This window comes from Cucurbitaria berberidis, assembly GCF_010015615.1.
Source record: "Cucurbitaria berberidis CBS 394.84 unplaced genomic scaffold K460scaffold_1, whole genome shotgun sequence".
Lineage (NCBI taxonomy): Eukaryota > Fungi > Ascomycota > Dothideomycetes > Pleosporales > Cucurbitariaceae > Cucurbitaria > Cucurbitaria berberidis.
This window is the reverse complement of record NW_024468935.1, coordinates 6,275,242-6,294,566: the sequence shown is the minus strand read 5'-3', so window position 1 is coordinate 6,294,566 and position 19,325 is coordinate 6,275,242. Positions and strand designations below refer to the sequence as shown.

The window sequence follows — 19,325 nt, the reverse complement described above, 5'->3', positions numbered from 1 at the left end:
TTTTCTTGCACTGCTGACGGCTCCCACGGCCATCCGATGCACAAGCTAGAAGTCCATCTAGATCCCGTAACCTTTGCAAACTCTGTGAAATGGCATACTTGGTGCTGTAGCATGTGGTATCAAATGCACCTTTGCCCATACGCCTAAACACCTTACATTCCGGTGATCCCCAAGCCCTTTAATACGTCAGAAGAACATCATACAGGTTTTGGCCCAGCCTCGTCTAGCCCTTCTAGACCTTGCATGGGATCCGCAGGTCCATTTGATTCCTGCGCCTCTGCAGAAGCCTGCTGATCCTCCTCGCTCACAGCATGCTTGGCGAACCAACCCTCCTACACCGAGTTAGCAAGAAGTACTCTTGTATCCGATTAGGATGCACACGTACCTGCTCCCAAATCGCCGTCTTACTCCCTAACCCTTCATTCGCATTCTTCTGCGGCTTGGCGGGTGCTACCTTGATGACAGATCCATAGAGCTCGCTCCGATCCATGTTATCAATGGCGTCTGTCGCATCTGACGCAGCCTCGAATTCAACGTAGCCGAAGCCTCGATGTTGTTCATTCGAGTTTTGGGATTCCGGTTTTGGCAGGTTGACTTCGACGATGTCGCCGAATGGCAGGAAGGCGTGGAACAGGGTCTGCTGTGTTACGGCCTGGTCGAGCCCCCCTACGAATACCGTAGCCTTCAGGCGAGATGTATCTGAAAGATTCGACATGGTCGTTGGACTATTGCTGGTCGGGTACTGTGTTTCGATATAGCGAGGAATTGGTCGTTGAGCTAGAAATTCGATATCACGTGAGTTAGCGGGACCCACTTTGGCGGGTCCGCGATGACCAGGCAAGGACAGGTGGATGTTGATGGTGAAGCACGTCGAGGCCTTACCTTTGGTTCCGCGTATTGACACATTTCCAGACACAGGACCTCCACGTATACCTCTCTATAACTCTTTAAGACTGTCTCACTACTTGTCAGACTTGATTTTGTCTCTATTCACAATTCGCTAGTCTGACACCTCGGTGCGATCTCGCCCACCATGGTCCGTCTACGAGAAATCCCCAGGACCGCCACATTTGCCTGGTCGCCAGGCTCTACGCAGCCATTGATAGCTACTGGTACCAAGGCTGGTGCTGTCGACGCCGACTTCTCAAACGAAACACAATTGGAGATCTGGGAGCTCAAGCTGGACGAGGGTGATCAGGGAGTCGAGCTCCAACCTGTGGCCTCTGTAAACGTAGAGTCAAGGTATATAGACACTTTTGGAGTATAGCTGAACATAAAACTGACCCTGTCATAGGTTCAATGACATTGCCTGGAGTCAGCCTAGCGAGCAGTATCCACGGGGAATCATAGCTGGCGCACTTGACAGCGGCGCATTAGTACTATGGGATGCGGACAAATTGCACACAGGTGCTAGGTAAGCATGAATTCTAATCTGACACGAGATGGGAGTGCTAAGTCTGTACAGTGACGCCCAGATTGAGCAAATCAGCAAGCACACTGGTCCCATCCAAGCGATACAATTCAATCCGTTCCGCCCGTACATCCTCGCCTCGGCAGGCGCTAAAGGCGAGCTTTTCATCCACGATCTCGACGACGAATCGAAGTCCTTCCGCTTAGGCAAGGCCGGCGCGAATCCTGACGAGTATACCACCTTGGATTGGAACAAGAAGGTTGCACACATCCTTGCGACTGGAAGCAGCGGGGGCTTTGTGACTGTCTGGGATGTCAAGGGCAAGAAAGAGAATCTCACATTGAATCATTTTGGAAGGAAGACAGTCAGTGCTGTCTCGTGGGACCCCGATGTTCCCACCAGACTAGTAACTGCTATTCCGACCGATCAGAATCCGCTTGTGCTGGTATGGGACCTCCGCAACACCAATGCACCCGAGAAGACGCTTCAGGCGCACGACCAGGGTGTGCTGTCACTCTCTTGGTGTGCGCAGGACAGCAACATCCTATTGTCATGTGGCAAGGACAATAGGACGATTGCCTGGAACCCGCATAGCGGCGAACAATTGGGCGAGTTTCCAGTCGTGACGAACTGGACCTTTCAAACAAGGTTCAACCCTTCAAATCCGAATTTTCTCGCTACTGCATCGTTTGATGGCAAGATTGCAGTTCAGACCCTGCAGAACACCGGAGCCACAACAAACCAGACCAAGGCTGCTACTCAAGCGCCCGAAGGCGAGGACTTTTTTGCCCAGACACACGCCGAACCTCAAGGCGCATCTTTCTCGCTGAAAACACCACCGAAGTGGCTGAAGAGAAGAGCTGGTGTGGCTTTCGGCTTTGGCGGAAAGCTCGTACGATTCGGCATCGTCGACTCCAAGTCGAAGGTCACGATATCGACATTCGCAGTAGATTCAGACATTAGCACTGCTGGCGAGGAGTTTGACAAGGCTTTGGAGAAGGGTGACCTCACTTCGATTTGCGAGTCCAAGATTGCCAAGGCGGCCAACGAAGAAGAGAAGGCGGACTGGACGGTTATCGAGACTCTGACTTCAAAAAATCCACGCAGCAAGCTTGTCGAATACCTTGGCTTTGCAGACACTAAAGAGGAGGAGCCAGTGGAAGAAAAGAAGGAAGTTCAGACCAATGGCGACACTGACGAGGGCGCCTCATTCTTCGACAACGCGACCGACGAGGGCAACTTCTTATCTGATCTTGCCGCTTCAAAGGGCGCGAAGACGAACAACCCGTTCCAGGTATATTCTGGATCCGAGTCAGAGGCCGATACGAAGATCACCCGCGCTCTCATGCTAGGAAATTTCAATGCAGCATTGGATGTGTGTCTGAAGGAGAATCGATTATCAGATGCTTTCATGATCGCAATCTGCGGTGGAGAGAAGTGCATCGCTAAAGCGCAAGCTGCGTACTTCAAGAGGCAGTCAGATGCACCCAACTACCTGCGACTTCTTGCGTCAGTAGTAGGGAAGAACCTCTGGGATGTTGTCTACAACGCCGATCTCAAGGATTGGAAAGAGGTTATGGCCACCATCTGCACCTTTGCCGACCAGTCGGAATTTCCTGACCTCTGCGAGGCGCTGGGTGATCGTCTAGAAGAGGCCATCTCAGAAGACACACGTTCCTTCCGAAAAGATGCAACCTTCTGCTTCCTGGCTGGTTCCAAGCTGGAAAAGGTTGTGGTGAATTGGGCGCAAGAGCTCCAGGAGAACGAGGCTACTGGTATTGAGCAGTCGAGCGGAGATAACAGCTTCTCGATTCATGCACGATCATTGCAGGAATTCATTGAGAAAGTCACCGTGTTTCGAAAGGTGACCGCATTCAAAGATCCGGAGCAGCAGAAAGATGACGACTGGAAGCTGGAGCCACTGTACGCGAAGTATGTCGAGTATGCTGACATCACTTCCTCCCACGGACAGCTAGCAATTGCGGAGAAGTACCTGGACCTACTTCCTCAAAAGTACCCAGCAGCGGATGTGGCCAGGAATCGCGTCAAACAGGCTACGAGGAAGGCTGCACCACAAGCAGCGGCTGCTCAGAGACAAGCTCAGCCCGCTCTTGCCCAACGAGGTCAGCGGGTGGTTCCCTCGTATGGAGCTACCCCGGCACAACAGCCGGCACCGGTGCAGCAAACTGGCTCACCGTACGCTCCTGTCAATCCTCTTGCACCGCAGGCACAGGCTGCTGTTCAGTCATCGTACACGCCAGCAGCCCCGAGCCGGAGCGCATACACTCCAGTTGGATACCAGCCGCCCTCACAGCCAGGCTATGGTGGATATCAAGCGCAACAGCAGCATCCAATTGCACCTCCTCCACGCAACTTTGCAGACTCACCGGCCATTGTGCCAGCGGCACATCGACCCAACATTCCGGCCTGGAACGATACGCCAGACTTCGGTCCGCCAAAGCTATCACGCCGCGGAACTCCGCTGAACACTGTAGCATCGCCGTTCCCCAACCAGCAGCAGCCCCTCCCTGGTCCACCACAAGGTCCATTCTCGCCAGGAGTAAGATCAACTCCGCCTCCGCCTCCAAAGGGGCCGCCTCAGGGACCCCCTCGAATGACCTCCCCGCCATCCGGGGCACCACAAACCGGGGCCCCGAACCCGTATGCTCCTTCGCCAGCAGTGAATGCATATGCCCCGCCGCAACCTGGTGGCTTCGCGCCTCCACAGCAAGCTCCAGTCCAACGCGGAGCGTCTCCATATGCGCCTCCCTCTTCCGCCGCGCCACCATCGAACCGCTATGCTCCCGCTCCAGGCTCACAGCCTTCTGCACAACACGGGGGTATGCCGCCACCCCGAAACATCGCACCACCGCCAGGCCGATTCTCGCCTGCCCCATCGCCCTACGCGGCATTGCCAACTCAGCAACAAGCGCCTCCTTCAGCTGCCCCGCCGCCCAGGGGTCCACCTCAAGGCCCACCGCGGGCCGGTCCTCCAGGCGGTCCTCAAGGTGGACCTCCAAGGCCAGACTCCCGACCTGGCACCTCACAGTCACAGAATGCTCGTCCAGCGTCTGCATCCAAGTATCGTAAGTCACACTTCACTCAATGCCTATGTCCCTACTAACATACAATAGCTCCTGGCGATCGGTCACACATCCCCAATGCATCTCGCCCCATTTACGAGATTCTCGAAGCAGATATGCAGCGAATAAAAGCCAAGGCACCCGCACAGTACAAGCAACACGTTGCCGATACCGAGAAGCGACTTAATATTCTATTCGACCATCTCAATAATGAAGATCTGCTCAAGCCAGATACTATTCAGCAGATGAATGAGTTAGCGAGCAACATCCAGGCCAAACAGTACGATGAGGCGGTTGCAATCTTCTCGGATTTGATGACGAATAAGACGGATGAGGGGAGCAACTGGATGGTGAGTCTTTGATATGATTGCATGTTGTGAAGATGATTGCTAACTGTGAGGCAGGTTGGTGTTAAACGGTTGATTCAGTTTAGCAAGTCGACTGCTTAAACTGTCGTAGTAGCTTTACTAATCATTGCGATCAAAAGTCTACAAGAGGCAAGGCTAAAAGAAACAGATGGGTGTCCCCTGGGCGTGGCCGATTAGCGGGGTAAGCTTGATAGAGAAAATGAATATACAATGAATCTTGGTCGCTAGTTGTAAGATGTTCTACGAGACCTTTACACTATTTGAATATTGGTTATGTGATCCGAATGCGAGAGACTGACGTGCGTGAATGCCCCATAGATGGTGCTTTTTTAGGCACCCATGGACGTCGCACGTGATTGCGTGAGGGACGCGAAAGACTGGTCTTTGCTGTTCAATCAGGCAACTTCTTATCACTAGTCGATGACAATGAGCGGCCTCGGGTAGAAAGTATCATGCACGAGATGGCAGCTTACTAACACAGCTGCAACCACGATTCTGCAAGCTGTGGGTACCCAATGAAGGGCTGCAGAGAAGACGGCGCATCTGCTATCCAAAGTAGGATTGCTTTTCTCGCCTTGTCGAGGGCGGCCTGCAGGCGTCTGTGACTTTTCATGCATGTCGTTTCAACATTGGGGATGGCATGATGGCATCCCGGCAGAGCGACATGATCCACTCACTGGTCGCACCGTGATCCCCGGCCCACCCCGCAGATCCGCGGTACATGAATGATGGTCTTAATGTGGGCCCCAATAAGCTCAAGAGGTGGGTGGGGGGGGGCATGATGCCACTGTTGCGACGAAGTGAGGGCGGGCGGGGAATTTGGGGTCTTTGGTTGGAATGCAGATGGCACAATGCATCGCATCCAATGTTGCCCGGTTGCTTGGGCAATTGCGGGACCCAGTGGAGTCATGACTAGTTATCGTGGTGCTTGTGCTGCCCAAGCAGTAATTGCGGCTGTTGATCAGTCAGACCGGGCGGAAGACAGCGACCTCAGCGTAGCGTCATGCGCAACCTGTCAGCCAACAGCCAACGGGCGGGTGCTTGAGGACGAATCGAATCCGCACCCACGCGGGGCCAATCGATCGACTGCATTAGCGACATGTAGACGCTCCCGGAAGTGTCGCGCAAGGGAAAAGGCAGGCCACGGAGCGTGTTCCAGATGCTGGGCGCGAGCCGAAACGTTTATTGCAGTATATGAATGGCAAACATGTCTTTCCCGGTGTACCATCCATTGCCCAGCCAGTCGTAGATGGACTGCACAGCATGCAGGCGAGCGCCAGCATTCATGCGTCGCGTAACCTTCGGATATATCGTATGTGAGGGCTAGGGGTGCAGTCATCCATTCCCAGTATCTCGGACGAGCTTTGGCTGGCTAAATAGGGGGGGACCTGAGGAGCGGATGTGTGTCAATATGTGGGCGTGCAGGTGGCAGACGGGTGTATATTGATAGACGATTGTTATTTCGAGGCTAGCTAGTGGGGAAGCGTGCTTGTAGCTTTCTTGCGTGCGTGGAGCGATGTCAAGGCGGGAACAGGCCTAGGAGACGCTGCTCTGCTGCTGACGAAGGAATGTATGCAATTCCGAGAGCAGCTTCCCTTTGGAACGGTGCCAAGACGAGGCTCTTTGCTTGACAAAAACGACAATCAACTCCATCTGCGATCAAGGGTGGTACTATATGCAGACACGACCAAACGCGAAACACAGATCCTGATGCGAACATGTCAAGGCACGTGCAAGTGTGGCCCCAAGCCCTCGGGGATAAAGTCGACTCAGCGGACAGACAGAACTACTACAGGTTCTAGGCATCGACGTGGTGTGAATACTCGACACGATGAAACAAGCTGTTGGCGCGTTTCGCCCTCATGCGAGTGCTGCGGGTACGCGCACCGCCGGAACCTCCCCGATGCTGTCAGCAAGGCCAGACTTGGCAAATAGAAGGCGGCCAGGCACACCTCAGCATCCTACAAACCATGGGTCAAAGGAGCTTATTATTATGGTGTTGGGGGGTGTGGCGGTAGAAGGTTTCACGTGGCGGTACTGCGGACCAAGACGCCAGCGCGCGCCCAGAAGCCGTGGAGTTGCCCAGGTGTGTGGCTTGTCTAGCGGCGGCTGATGGTCTTTTTCGGTCATACCCCTCCGTGGAACGCCATGGCCCAAAGGGGTATCGACAGCCCTGGAGATGCGCCTCTGGTCACATGCCTCGTCCACGGCGGGCTGCAGAAGGGCCAAATCGACTGCCAGGCAATCATGGCTCGAGGGCCAGGTGGCAGACACCAAGGGCCAGGTACGTCCCTCTGCGGTGCAGGCCGGGGGGGGGGAGGGCAACACAAGGCCGGCTGGCGTGCTCATGCGCAGCAAATGGGCGGGCCCTCTTGTCAGATTGCAGGCTGCTTGAGGGTGGGTGGGATATTGGGTGCGACACGAGCTTTTTTTGCCGAAAGCGCGGGAGCGGAGCACAGCTGCGTCACAGCACGGATGCACGCCAAGGCCGCGCTAACTAGACGACCGGAAGCTTCAGCGATGCGAGCATGTGTGGAGAGAGAGACGTCGTTTGCTTGGCGATCATCCACATCGTTAATCATTGTCCCCCCCCCTGTCCCTCGTGCGCCTCCGTGCAACCACCACCGCCTGCGGCCTTTCTGTGTCCCGGCGACCCTGCAAGGTGCCGTTTGCCTTGGGCCAAGCCTTTTGCCAGCCACCGTCCGTCAGCAGCACACTGCAGCGCACCGCAGCTTTGCCCCGGTGCTGCCGTGCGTGCAAGCTGTGTTTCGATCCAGGTGTATAGATTCGCAGCGCCATGTATGTCATGATATAGTATCAACAAGTTGGTTTTGGGTTAGGGAAGGACATCGGCCAAAATGGGCGGTTTGATCTGTCCACTGCTGGATGAGGCGGAAGTACCCATGCCATGACCCATCATAGCCGAGGAGCGGAGCCGACACGAACCTGGGACGAACGATGCTGAATCGCCCTCTTCGTGCCGTGACAGGCCCACAGCGAACAAGCTGTGGCTTGTAATCTCTCATCACCACCCTCGTCGTGGCTTCTCCGTCAGACGCTCGAGAGGCAAGGCGTTCAGCGCCGATACTAAAGGGCCCGCGTAGACGCATCAGGTGCCGCCCCGGATAGGCAGCGCGATGCTCGGCACGCAATTTGCTGTCAACGGGTAGTGCAAGACTGGCGGGCCCCGGTATGGCTTGCGTTAGTCTTGGTTGGCGTCAACAGGGGGACGTTGACCCACGGATGCACAAGGGCTTTACCACACTTCAGTAGCCGTCTGGGTTAGGGTTCCTTCCCATTCGCATCTTTAGGGAAAGAGCGTTTGACCGCCCTGCCCCTTCCTGCTTCGCTCGCCTGGCTGCTCTTCCTCACTCTCCGTTCCTTCTTCACCAGGCCTTCGTGTCTTGCCTCGCCTCGCCTCGCCTCACCACACATCCCAACGCGCCGTCGCAGCAAGCTTGCACGCATTGTGTGGTCGCATCCTTATCACTCCGTTGTTCGACCCAGGCTTCACCTCGTCCGTGTGTGTGTGTGCGTGCCTCTGCGCGCTGTGCTGTCGTTCTCAGCGCCAGCCTCTCCACGCTTCCACCTGCTCCCGTCACTAGACTAGTACGCCTGCGAGACGCGCAACCACAACAGCCGTCGGTAAGTTTCTTCCATCTCATCATTCCATCTCTCAACATCTCAGCACTAACCAACATAGACGCCTTGGCGACATAATAGCTGCCTCCTACCATCTCGTCACCGCCGAGCTTTTATAGCGCGGGCATCGCATTGCAGCCGTCTTCATCGCAAGCCGCCTTCATGGCGACACACCAGCAGCCCTCGCCCACCACGGGCATACCTCCGCACCATGTCGCGCAGCACCCAGCGCATGCGCAGGTCAACGGCCACGCACCACATGCCAACCAGCCCAAGACACCGTCGCAGTACTTGGGACAGTTGACAGAGGCAGTATGGACACAGATGGGTACATGATGAAACCTTGCCGACAACCACTGCGCTTCGCCTGCTAACATGTCACAGGCTCGCTCTCCGAGCAACTGCAGGACTATGACGGTGCCATGCAATGCTACGAACAGGCCTTGAAGTACAATCAATGGTCTGTGCCAGCTATGCAGGGCATTGCATGCATCTTGCGCACCAAAGACGCTTTCCCAGCGGCCGTCGAGTATCTGCGCACCATTCTCAAGGTCGACCCGGCCAACGGTGATGTTTGGGGCAGCCTCGGTATGGCTTAATTCTGCTCTTGTCAAGTACACCAGCTAACTATATCAGGTCATTGCTACTTGATGATGGATGACTTGCAGCAAGCTTATTCTGCTTACCAACAAGCACTCTATCACTTGTCCGATCCCAAGGTATGTCACCTCCATCACCTCCTTTGACACTTGGCCACTAACTGCTGCCAGGAACCCAAACTTTGGTATGGCATTGGAATCCTGTACGACCGCTACGGGTCCCTCGAGCATGCCGAAGAGGCCTTCTCCCAGGTCATGCGTATGGAGCCCAACTTCGAGAAGGCGAACGAGATCTACTTTCGGCTTGGTATAATATATAAGCAACAACAAAAGTTCAGCCAGAGTTTAGACGTACGTACATACGCTGCCTGGCCTACGACGTTTACTAACATGGCAACAGTGCTTCAGATACATCGTCACAAACCCGCCACGACCATTGACCGAAGAGGATATCTGGTTCCAGATTGGTCACGTATATGAACAGCAGAAAGAGGTTTGTCCACTCGCTCTGTCCTGATTCCTTCGCTAACGCCCCGTGTAGTTTGAGTCGGCCAAGGGCGCCTACCGCCGGGTCCTTGAGCGTGATCCCAATCACGCCAAGGTGCTTCAGCAGCTGGGCTGGTTGCACCACCAGCAGAGCACCAACTACACAAGCCAGGAACAGGCTATCGAGTACCTGGAGAAATCCGTCGCTTCAGGTAAGTCCTGTGTCTCCCCATACGATAATCACCTCATATCTGATTGCTTGCTTTAGATCAAACCGACGCACAAAGCTGGTACCTACTAGGCCGTTGTTACATGTCACAACAGAAATACCCCAAGGCGTACGAGGCCTATCAGCAAGCCGTGTATCGTGATGGCAGGAACCCAACCTTCTGGTGCAGCATAGGAGTGCTGTATTACCAAATTAACCAGTACCGCGATGCGCTAGACGCCTACTCTCGAGCCATCCGACTGAACCCCAACATTTCCGAGGTTTGGTACGATCTCGGCACACTGGTCAGTCCCTCAGATCCTCCCACCTTGGTAAAGATTCTAACAATGGCACAGTATGAGTCTTGCAACAACCAGACAGCCGATGCCTTGGACGCATATCAACGTGCGGCTGATCTTGACCCGTCTAATGTACACATCAAGGCTCGCCTGCAGCTTTTGCAGAACGGCCAGACATCTGCTGGCGCGCCGAACCAGGGCAATGCTCCAGTCCCTCAAGACGTCCATCCCCAGGCTTATCAACCTGCCTCCGTTCATGGACCTGCTGCACCACAATGGGGTGCTCCTCAGCCTCAGCAACCACCCCCGGGACCTGCTCCACCAGCCTTGGCCGGCTCGGGATGGGATCGACCTCTAGCCCAGATCCGCGATCCTGGTATGCCTCCCCAGCAGTTGAACCCATATGAGCAGCGCGAGGGTATACGCCCGCCTACGCAGCATGCTCCCCAACGACCTGTGAGCCCTAGGCAGGAGCCTCCTAGGTCGTATGCAGAGCCTCCACGACCTGCTACCAATGGCCCCGGTCCTCAAGGACCTGGTGGTCCTCCACCTCCGGGCCCTGGCTCTATGCGTCGTGGCATGTCGCCTTCCCCAAAGACGCACCACGTCGCTCCCAGTCCATATCACCCTGCGCCGCCCCAGCTTACGCCCCAGCCTTCGCAGGCGCAGCCACAAATCCCGCTGCATCAGCAACAGCAGCCACCCAACCGCATCTCGAATCCCAACTACGGCCCTCATGCCGCTAGTGTCCCCCCTCCACCACCACCGCCGCCCACCAGCCTCGGTGTGCCGGCAGGTCAAGGTCCGAGTCAAGGCCCTATAACACCCTATGGCCGTCCCGCCAGCCCACCTCCTGAGGTCCGACCCATTGTCGAGAACCGGGCAGGGTCCCCGCGCAATGGATACCAGGGACCATACCAGCACCATCCTGATCCTTCGGCCAGCAGCGGCATTGCTAGCGGCGCTCCTCCCCCAGCTTCTGCTCTGGCTGCAGCTGAAGCAGCAGCTCGAGATCGTGATGAACGTCCCCCAACTGCGCCGCCAAAGCGACACCGAGAGTGGGAAGAACCTGATCACATGAATCCTAAGCCTCCTGCCAACGACGAGAAGCGCCAAAAGCTAGAGGAACCGCACAGCCGCCGCCCTAGTCCCCAACATCGAATGTCGTCGCCTCAGGTACCTCGTCACAGCCCTCAGGACGCACCTGATCCTCGACGTTTCAACGACGGGTATCATCCATCTGATGCTGCTCATCACCCGACACTCCCGCCGATGGGAGCTGCTCCATCGCTTCCGCGCATGTCGGAGACACCGAAGCAGGATCGGCCGGAGCATCACGAACCGGCTGCTCGTCACATGGACGTGGATGAGAACTACGACGACGACGGCGAGGATGTGAAGCCGAATGCGTCCAAGTCTGATCGGGGAAGTCCACGGAACGCACCTACTAATGGCGTACCGCATGCCCCAACCCCGGTCGAGCAGAAGTCGTAGGAGGACTAGATCAATCGGCCGAATTATCAATTGTGTTGTCTGCAGCCTGTTTCGAGGTGTGCATATCCTCGTACTAACTAGCCTTCCCACATGAAATTGCATCTTTCTGTTTTTAGTTTGTTTCTATGACGAGTGAGTCTACTTCCATGTTTGGGGTCTTTGGAGCAGCGGAGCATCTAGACATGTTGCCAGCTAGCCGGAGTTGAAGGGAGCGATATCCAGGGATTGTATTTGAGGGAGAGGACATGTCAGACGAGCATGATCGGTTTGTTGATTTTGCCATTTTAGCAACGGCTGTATGATGTTTTATTTCGTCACGAACCAGAAGAAGCAATAAATTCTTAATGTTACAGCCTGATTTTGTCGTGTGGAGCAGTGATTGTCACATAGGGCTACATTCCTTGAGCGCTACGAGTTAGGGTTGTTGGTGAGGAGGGAGTAGTGGGGCTGGCCCGCATCGCACCTGCCACAGCTGCAGCTCGACTGTTGCGTCATTGAAGCGCCAAATCATGGGCAGGCTACCTCAGCGACTTGTCCACAGAACTGCAAGAACTGCCTACCGCACACCTACTACAAGACGTTCATCTATCCTCTCCATCAAGACAGATATATCCGGCAATACAGCCACTTCCACCGCCTCCACAAGCCTTCAGAACCGCCGCGATTCACAGCCCGCCTACTCTCTGACCTCAGGCACCTCGAAGCTCAGCACCTACCCTCGCCCTCTACGCACGAGAGCAGCTCTTCTGCCAAGACGAAACATGTCCTCGGACGCCGACTACGCTTCCTTCCTCAACAAGGCCAACCAAGACACTGGGGCCGCAGAGCAGCAGAGCGCGTCGAAGAAAAGCTATGGCAGTAAGAGCGTGGACACTGATGTGCCCAAGGTACTAGAACAAGTGGAGGAATACTACACGAGTGACGCGGACGAACCGTTCGAACCGGTCGCACTGAAGTTTGATGGGAGCGATGTCAGCGCAGGTAAGCACACGGTACACTTGAGATGAAACCGCCTTTAGTGGGACCTGGAAACATATGACCATGAGGCTGATGCGCGCACAGATGACCTGAAGAAACTCATCGGAGGGGACAAGGAGGTTGAAGAGGTCAAGCAGAAGAGCTTCGAGAGCCAGTACAAGACGGTAATCGATGCGGTGAAGAAGGCAGGCAACGGGCAGGTCAAGATCTTCAGGGTGGAGCTTAGCAGCACAAGAGCGGAATACTATGTCGTGACTGCGGATGAGAAGGAAGGCAGGATTGTGGGATTGAAGGCGCTCAGCGTTGAGTCGTGATGGCTATATTGAAGTGGTTTATATTATCCCAGGCTCGAGCATGTAGAATCGAGTAGAAAATAACGGGCCTATCTATGCATAGGAGATGACGAGAAGATGTTTTAGGGCATAAAACCGAGAAACCGTGAGACAGCGGAGCGTTGTTGGCAAAAGCAGGGCAATTATGGAGAAGTACCCGCCTTGCTCACATAGAGTGGAGCTCTTGCCGTGCAGCTGCAACGTAGCTCATTGAGATCAACCTTTTGAAACATGCAAAGGCCCAGGAACACCATGCCATGAGCCTGTTGGCCAAACAAAGCCTTGCGGTTCAGCTTCCCACCACTTGGCGGCTGTCCAGCTGCAACACCAGCAGCCATCCACGAGGTATATATTCTTCAGCGTCGCTATACCAAAGCAAGGCTCAGCCCTGCGCGACGACTCGGTGGGCGGGCGCTAATTGGCTCGTCGGGCGAAGATGGTCACTGGCCCAATCACTGGCCAGGCTCGGCGGCTGCAGGAATTTCTAGAACTGCGCCTTCCGCCCCAATTTCGGGACGAGGTTTTAGCGCTTGGCGGGCACCTGGGCACACGCAAAGCAGGAGAGGACAAGGCAGGACAGGACAGGAGAGGAGACGGGGTTGCGCCATGTTAAAACATGTGTCCTGCTCCTCGTTGGCTGTGTGAGATTGTCGTGGGAGACGTGTGAAAAAGGTGGCAGAACCATGGTCGCGAAGTGGCAATGACAGTGAGTGACAGTTTGACATGGCACGACCTCACGACAAAAGGATCAAGAGGGTATACGAGTAAGTCGATCGCCTACGCCATGCGGCAGCGATACGATGGGTGAGGTGTCGGATACGAGATGAGAGAGATGGCAAGGTTAGGCTCGACCGCCGCCGCGACTAGGCTGTGCGGCAAAGGCTTTAGATAGCCTGGGCGCTGGGTTATCATATGTGGTGCGACGCGTCATCACAGGCACGAAGGTTTGGGGGAAGGATGAAGTTGGTTTTGTTTATGGGTGGAAGGCGCCGACTATGTTTAGATAGACAGCTAGAATAGCGTGGTGAGGGGGGGAATGGGCACATTAGAGCTAACCGATGTTTCTGTAGAAACAAGCTGCAGACTACATGGTGAGTGCATGAGGGATGACAGAATCAAATCAAGATGCGACTGGCGATGATCGTCCCAGAGAGAGGCCCAGTCAGGGGCGCGTGCATGACGGCTTTGTATAGTCGAGCATAGCGGTGCGCAATCTCGGTGGTGGCAGGCGAGGGCCCTGGGCGTAAATGATGGAGGATAGCGATGGACATGACAAGAAGGGACGGTAAATTTAGCAGTAGCAGGCCCTCCTGTGTCTTGTTCTTGTCTTGTCTTGTCTGGTCTTGTAGTAGCCCGTGAGGAGCTGGTCGGCCCTTCATTGGCTTCGACCTGTTCGTCTCCCTGAAGGCTCTGTGGACCAGCCCCAGGGGACCCTCGCCCGGAGCTCCCAACCCATTGCCACCCTGCTCTCCACGACACTTGACCTGTTTGTTCACTCCCTTTTGCACTTGTACTCTACCGCTGTCCTCTCACCACCACAAGGAACCTGTGCGAACATCCTGACCCGTGCATCCATCGACAGCGACAGCGACATCGACATCTCCCAATAATCCCCAATTCGCCTCCTATTATTGGTGGTCGTGTGCACTCAATCGCGCCTGCCTCCCACGCGCGTTCCTGGCTGACAAGACTACTACCCTGGACGCCCCCGTTTGGGCCAGGAGCGACTCACTTGTGCCTTCCCACCCATCGACCCATTCTACTCCTCCTCCTCGTCCTCGTCCTCCTCGCTGCGCCCGAGTCCTACTCTTCCACTCCAGCAGCGATACCGAGCGAGCACTTGTTGCATTGCGACGCTGGTTGCCCCGTCACCTGCCTGCTTGCTGCACGGCCACTGGAAACACATCGCTCCCTTCTTTGCCATTTTCCCCGACTGCGTGCCACAGCCCACCAACAACAGCCCCCCTTTAGCGACTATACACGCCCGCCCTGGCGCCGTCATAGCAGAGAGCTCTGTTAGCACTCTCACCGCATACGCTCGCTCACCATGTCACCGCCGCAGTCTCCTAGGGGCGACGGTCCTCCACACATCCGCCTCAATTCCGGTACCCAAGAAGCCCGTACCGACGATAACGCGCCGCCTGCTGTGCGACCAAGCACCGCGCGCAATAACTCGGCCCGCTCATTAACACAGCCCATACGCCCCGGCACTGCCTCGAGTGCGGCCCTGCGCTCAGCAACAGGATCCTCGCTCTATAAACATGAAGGCATCGCCGAGTCGGCCGAGATGCTGCTCCCGCCAAGGAAGCTCAAGGGGGGTGCTGGTGGCCACTATCGCGACGAGTCACCAATGTCGTCGCGCCGGACAAGCTGGAGTTCCGATGCCACACGCGACTCGGGCGGCCCCTTTGCCTCGCCATTCGACGACTCGAGAGCCCCGTCGCGCGCGGGGAGCGAAGAGGATTTAAACACACAGACCGTGTCGGAGAAGTTCAACATCCTGCCCTCGGCGGGGCTGTTGCTGTTCCCCGAAGATGTCGAAAAGGACGACTATCTGCACAACCCAGATCCCAACGACAAGGACAAGCTAGAGTGCGACGTCTGGAACAGGAGAGGTCTCGTCAACCTTGGCGGACTCGCCCTACTCACCATTGGGCTTCTTTTCCTGTTCATCGGCTATCCTGTAATGTACGTTTTTACCTTGATCCACCCGCTCTCATGCATCGCATCTTTACTAACCTTGTCATGCAGGACTTTTGTCGACAAAATGACCAAACCAGTAAGAGGTCCTTGTACGAACAACCCGTTGTGTATAAAAGGAAAAGAGAACGAGCCTTTATTCAAAAATCTACGCACGGGTCTAATCGACCCCGACACACCAGCGAGCGCCATGACACGGACATCAGCCGATGGATCGAAACAGGTCCTGGTCTTCTCAGACGAGTTCAAAAAAGACGGACGCACGTTTTACGATGGAGATGATCCCTACTTTCAAGCTGTAGACATTTGGTACGGCGCTACGCAGGATTTGGAGGTTAGTGTAATCAGGCATCCATTCATTCAAGCAGCGCTAATCTCCCGTAGTGGTATGATCCCGATGCAGCTTACACCGAGAATGGTACACTCAACCTCAAGTTTGACCTGTTCAAGAACCACGGCCTCAACTATCGATCTGGTATGGTTCAGTCATGGAACAAGCTGTGCTACAAGGGCGGCCACCTGGAAGCCAGTATATCGTTACCTGGTCGCGGTGACGTCAGTGGGTTCTGGCCTGGTTTTTGGACCATGGGTAACCTCGCCCGTCCTGGCTATCTTGGCTCGACCGAAGGCCTTTGGCCGTACAGTTACCATGACGAATGCGACATCGGCATCACGCCAAACCAAAGCTCATATGATGGCCTCAGTTATCTGCCTGGAATGAGACTGCCAGCTTGTACATGCAAAGGCGAAGACCATCCCAATCCTGGCAGGTCTCGAAGCGCACCGGAGATTGATGCCTTGGAGGGCTCAGTCCACTTTTTGGGTCCTGGCGAAACCAACGCTGTCGGAGTCGTCTCCCAATCCTTCCAGGCAGCGCCATTTGATATCTGGTATATGCCCGACTACAGTGAGTCTTTCCATGTCGTGTCCCTTGGGTTCCCAGCTAAACATCACTAGACTACTTCGAGGTTTATAATACCCAGATCACCATGATTAACGCTTACAAGGGTGGACCTTACCAGCAAGCTAACTCAGGGCTAACCAACCTGAATACCGACTGGTACAACGGCAAGCAGTACCAAACGTACTCGTTCGAATACAAGACTGGCAAAAACGGCTTCATCACGTGGTATGTCGGCGAGGACAAGACCTGGACAATGAAGGCTGCAGCGACACGGCCCAACGGCAACATCGGCACGAGAGTGATTCCCGAAGAGCCCATGGCCATCATCGCCAACTTTGGCATGTCGAACAGTTTCGCCGCCATCAACCTCGACGAGATTCAGAAGGACTTACCCGCTGTTATGCGGGTTGACTACATCCGTATATACCAGCCGGAGAACAACCAGATTGTAACCTGCGATCCCGATGATTATCCCACCACGGAGTATATTGAGAAGCACCCGGCGCCATATGCGAATCCTAACCTCACCAATTGGTAAGTGGTAAAGGGTGAAGAAAATTGAATTCTGCTAACAGTCAACAGGGCAGGAACAGGATTCGACTGGCCGAAGAACTCCTTCATGCATGACTGCAAGTCATAAGCTTCGGAAGGCTCGTCATTTTCTCGTTAAAAGGAGCCACCGGATCTGGTTCCTGTTTCCTTATGTCGACTACTTAATGTGGCCCACGGCAACGACAATACACGCAAAATGGAATATCGCAAGAGCACGTTAATTTTAGACGTTTCCTTCTTCGACGCCTTGGTCAAGGCACTGTACGCAATCAGCATTTGCACCGGAGCTCGAGGCGCGGCGTTTCTGGCGCTTTTTTTTTTATATCTACGGATTATTTTCCGTCCCTGATTTTTCTAGAGACGGGGCGGCAACCAAGTAACCTGGCACCTAGGACAGATACCCACCTACCCTAGGCCCACGGCTTGTGTATTTCGCACCATTCCCTTCTTTCAGCGACGTGAATTACTTTCCTCTGACAGAGTTGGTTATTTTGGCGGCGTCGACTCTTCCAGTTCACATAGACGGCGCCCTTTGTATATCACGGCATTTGCTCTTCTATGCATCGCTTGTATAAAGCATTTTGGACTTGTCAGGACTTTTAGTCTTGTTTGTTTTGTTTTTTGGTTACTTTTGAGCTTTTGGGGGCGTGGATCGCCCTTTGATAATGCATTTCTATCATCCTCTCATCTGGTCTTTGCCCCCGTTTGTTGGTATTGGCCGAAGAGCAGCACGCGATGGGCCTTTGAGGAGGCATATTGAAGTAGACGGTATGGGAATGGCTGATGATGACTACTACTTCAAATTCCTGCGGGCGTTGTAATGTTTTCAGTGGGGGGAGGGGTTAGAGGCCTGTGTGTGTTGGGGGAGGATATGCTTGAGGCAAGCAAGACATGGAGTGGAGCCTATTCGGATATCTGAAAAGCTTTTTTCAATGAATGAACAAAAAAGTGCAAAACATGAACCGCGTGCTAGTCACTACTACTGAGATATCATTTCATGTCTATTAATATCCCCCAGTATCATACGCTAGTGAGATGGGGTCGTCAACAGCAACTCGTGTAGATCGTTAAACAACAAGTCATGCATGGATAGTCCGTCCTCCATGACACAAAGCTCACGTGGTAGTCGCACACGCTGGCTCGACCATGGACATTGATCGGCCCTTTCTCCGTCCAGCCACCCACTCCACTCCCTCGCTACCATGGATCTGCATGAGCCTGATGACACAATTACGTTAAATAATTGAGTGAGATTTTAGCTGTGCAATCTACACCTTGTTTCCCTTTTTTCAACAAGTTACCCGTTTAGGAAGGATGCCGCATCGTCACTTCACTACTGGACTACAAGACGTGTAATTGGCGACATTTGCTACCCGCATCGAAGTCTAGATTCTACTCAAGTTCACGTAAACTCACAGCGTCTCAGCAACGACCATCGGTCCAGCAACCTCATCCCTCTTCTCTTTCCCAGAAATGACCTCGACAATCGTGAGCGCAAACAGCAACGCAGTGCCGGGCCTATCCTTTGCATTAGCACATTCTTCAACCACTATTATCATCCGACTTTCATCTCCACGTACCCTCGACTAGTAACAATCTTGCCGTCCACCACCACCCTCTCCTCACTATACTCCCACCCCGCCCCCTTGACCTCTTCCGTCACGCTCGGATGGCTCGTCACTTTCCCCGTCCCACCCCCACGCGCCTTCTCCGCAGCCACAAGCGCCGTCGTCCCCGCACAAATCGCAGCAACCCACTTACCCGCCTTGCGGAAATTGGCCACCATGTCCAGTACAGTGTCTGATGTGCTGAAAGTTTTGGCGCCAGGCCCGCCGCCGGGCAGGATGAGAATGTCGAAGTTTTCATGGGCGTTTTGCGAGGGCACGGCTTGGAGGGTCGTGTGGTCCGGGACGATGCGGATATTTCGCGTCATGCTGCGTTGGTGATGTGTGAGTTATGGACTGGGGTAGTAGGGGTATTTCGTGAGGAAAGGGGGGGAAACGCACTGTGCGTATCCTTCGTTCTTTAGTTGTACGCCTGCTGATTTGACTTCGAAGCCGGCTCGGGTCAGGACTGTGTGTTGTTAGTATTTTGAGGTCATGTTTGAGCTATATTGCCACTCTAGGACTATCTGGAAGGGGGTGGAGGCCTACCATCATAAGGAGTAACAAACTCAATCTCCTCCGACCCGTCTGCAATCAGAATCAATGCTTTCGGCATCGTGTCTATGTGAGGATCTGAACGATCAAACTTTCAAATCAACGGTAGT

The 19,325-nt window shown here is 54.6% G+C and overlaps 7 protein-coding genes across 7 annotated transcripts; 5 read left to right on the top strand and 2 right to left on the bottom strand.

Annotated features, from left to right (window-relative positions):
- Positions 1–197: 197 nt before the first annotated feature.
- Positions 198–715, bottom strand: K460DRAFT_272153 (RNA-binding domain-containing protein; the record flags this gene model as incomplete). The annotated part of the gene is made up of 2 exons (XM_040927776.1): positions 198–332; positions 386–715. The coding sequence occupies 2 exons, from the start codon at positions 713–715 to the stop codon at positions 198–200; spliced, it is 465 nt and encodes a 154-aa protein (XP_040794428.1).
- Positions 716–862: 147 nt separating this feature from the next.
- On the top strand, positions 863–5,117 carry K460DRAFT_362627 (uncharacterized protein). The gene is made up of 5 exons (XM_040932676.1): positions 863–1,242; positions 1,295–1,414; positions 1,466–4,497; positions 4,546–4,844; positions 4,899–5,117. Exons 1-5 carry the CDS (start codon positions 1,034–1,036, stop codon positions 4,941–4,943), a joined length of 3,705 nt encoding a protein of 1,234 aa, XP_040794427.1. The 5' UTR covers positions 863–1,033; the 3' UTR covers positions 4,944–5,117.
- A 478-nt stretch (positions 5,118–5,595) lies between these two features.
- On the top strand, positions 5,596–6,297 carry K460DRAFT_42877 (uncharacterized protein). The gene has a single exon (XM_040938299.1). The coding sequence runs from the start codon at positions 5,714–5,716 to the stop codon at positions 6,158–6,160; it is 447 nt and encodes a 148-aa protein (XP_040794426.1). The 5' UTR covers positions 5,596–5,713; the 3' UTR covers positions 6,161–6,297.
- Positions 6,298–8,666: 2,369 nt separating this feature from the next.
- Positions 8,667–11,590, top strand: K460DRAFT_270229 (TPR-like protein; the record flags this gene model as incomplete). The annotated part of the gene is made up of 8 exons (XM_040927629.1): positions 8,667–8,832; positions 8,889–9,092; positions 9,141–9,223; positions 9,275–9,454; positions 9,504–9,596; positions 9,645–9,801; positions 9,858–10,102; positions 10,154–11,590. 8 exons carry the CDS (start codon positions 8,667–8,669, stop codon positions 11,588–11,590), a joined length of 2,565 nt encoding a protein of 854 aa, XP_040794425.1.
- Positions 11,591–12,351: 761 nt separating this feature from the next.
- On the top strand, positions 12,352–12,882 carry K460DRAFT_272663 (uncharacterized protein; the record flags this gene model as incomplete). Its single annotated transcript, XM_040927818.1, has 2 exons — positions 12,352–12,571; positions 12,653–12,882. 2 exons carry the CDS (start codon positions 12,352–12,354, stop codon positions 12,880–12,882), a joined length of 450 nt encoding a protein of 149 aa, XP_040794424.1.
- A 2,065-nt stretch (positions 12,883–14,947) lies between these two features.
- Positions 14,948–17,144, top strand: K460DRAFT_270359 (glycoside hydrolase family 16 protein; the record flags this gene model as incomplete). The annotated part of the gene is made up of 5 exons (XM_040927645.1): positions 14,948–15,588; positions 15,652–15,934; positions 15,985–16,507; positions 16,558–17,038; positions 17,087–17,144. 5 exons carry the CDS (start codon positions 14,948–14,950, stop codon positions 17,142–17,144), a joined length of 1,986 nt encoding a protein of 661 aa, XP_040794423.1.
- A 1,324-nt stretch (positions 17,145–18,468) lies between these two features.
- On the bottom strand, positions 18,469–19,276 carry K460DRAFT_273337 (DJ-1; the record flags this gene model as incomplete). The annotated part of the gene is made up of 4 exons (XM_040927864.1): positions 18,469–18,574; positions 18,637–18,990; positions 19,063–19,129; positions 19,210–19,276. The coding sequence occupies 4 exons, from the start codon at positions 19,274–19,276 to the stop codon at positions 18,469–18,471; spliced, it is 594 nt and encodes a 197-aa protein (XP_040794422.1).
- Between the last annotated feature and the right edge of the window lie 49 nt (positions 19,277–19,325).

Bases quoted from the DNA above. Each gene is read 5' to 3' on its own strand.
- K460DRAFT_362627 (XM_040932676.1), top strand. From the start codon at position 1,034: ATGGTCCGTCTACGAGAAATCCCCAGGACCGCCACATTTGCCTGGTCG. The intron at 1,415-1,465 runs GTAAGCATGAAT...AAGTCTGTACAG, and splicing joins AAATTGCACACAGGTGCTAG to TGACGCCCAGATTGAGCAAA. The intron at 4,498-4,545 runs GTAAGTCACACT...AACATACAATAG, and splicing joins AGCGTCTGCATCCAAGTATC to CTCCTGGCGATCGGTCACAC.
- K460DRAFT_42877 (XM_040938299.1), top strand. From the start codon at position 5,714: ATGCATCGCATCCAATGTTGCCCGGTTGCTTGGGCAATTGCGGGACCC.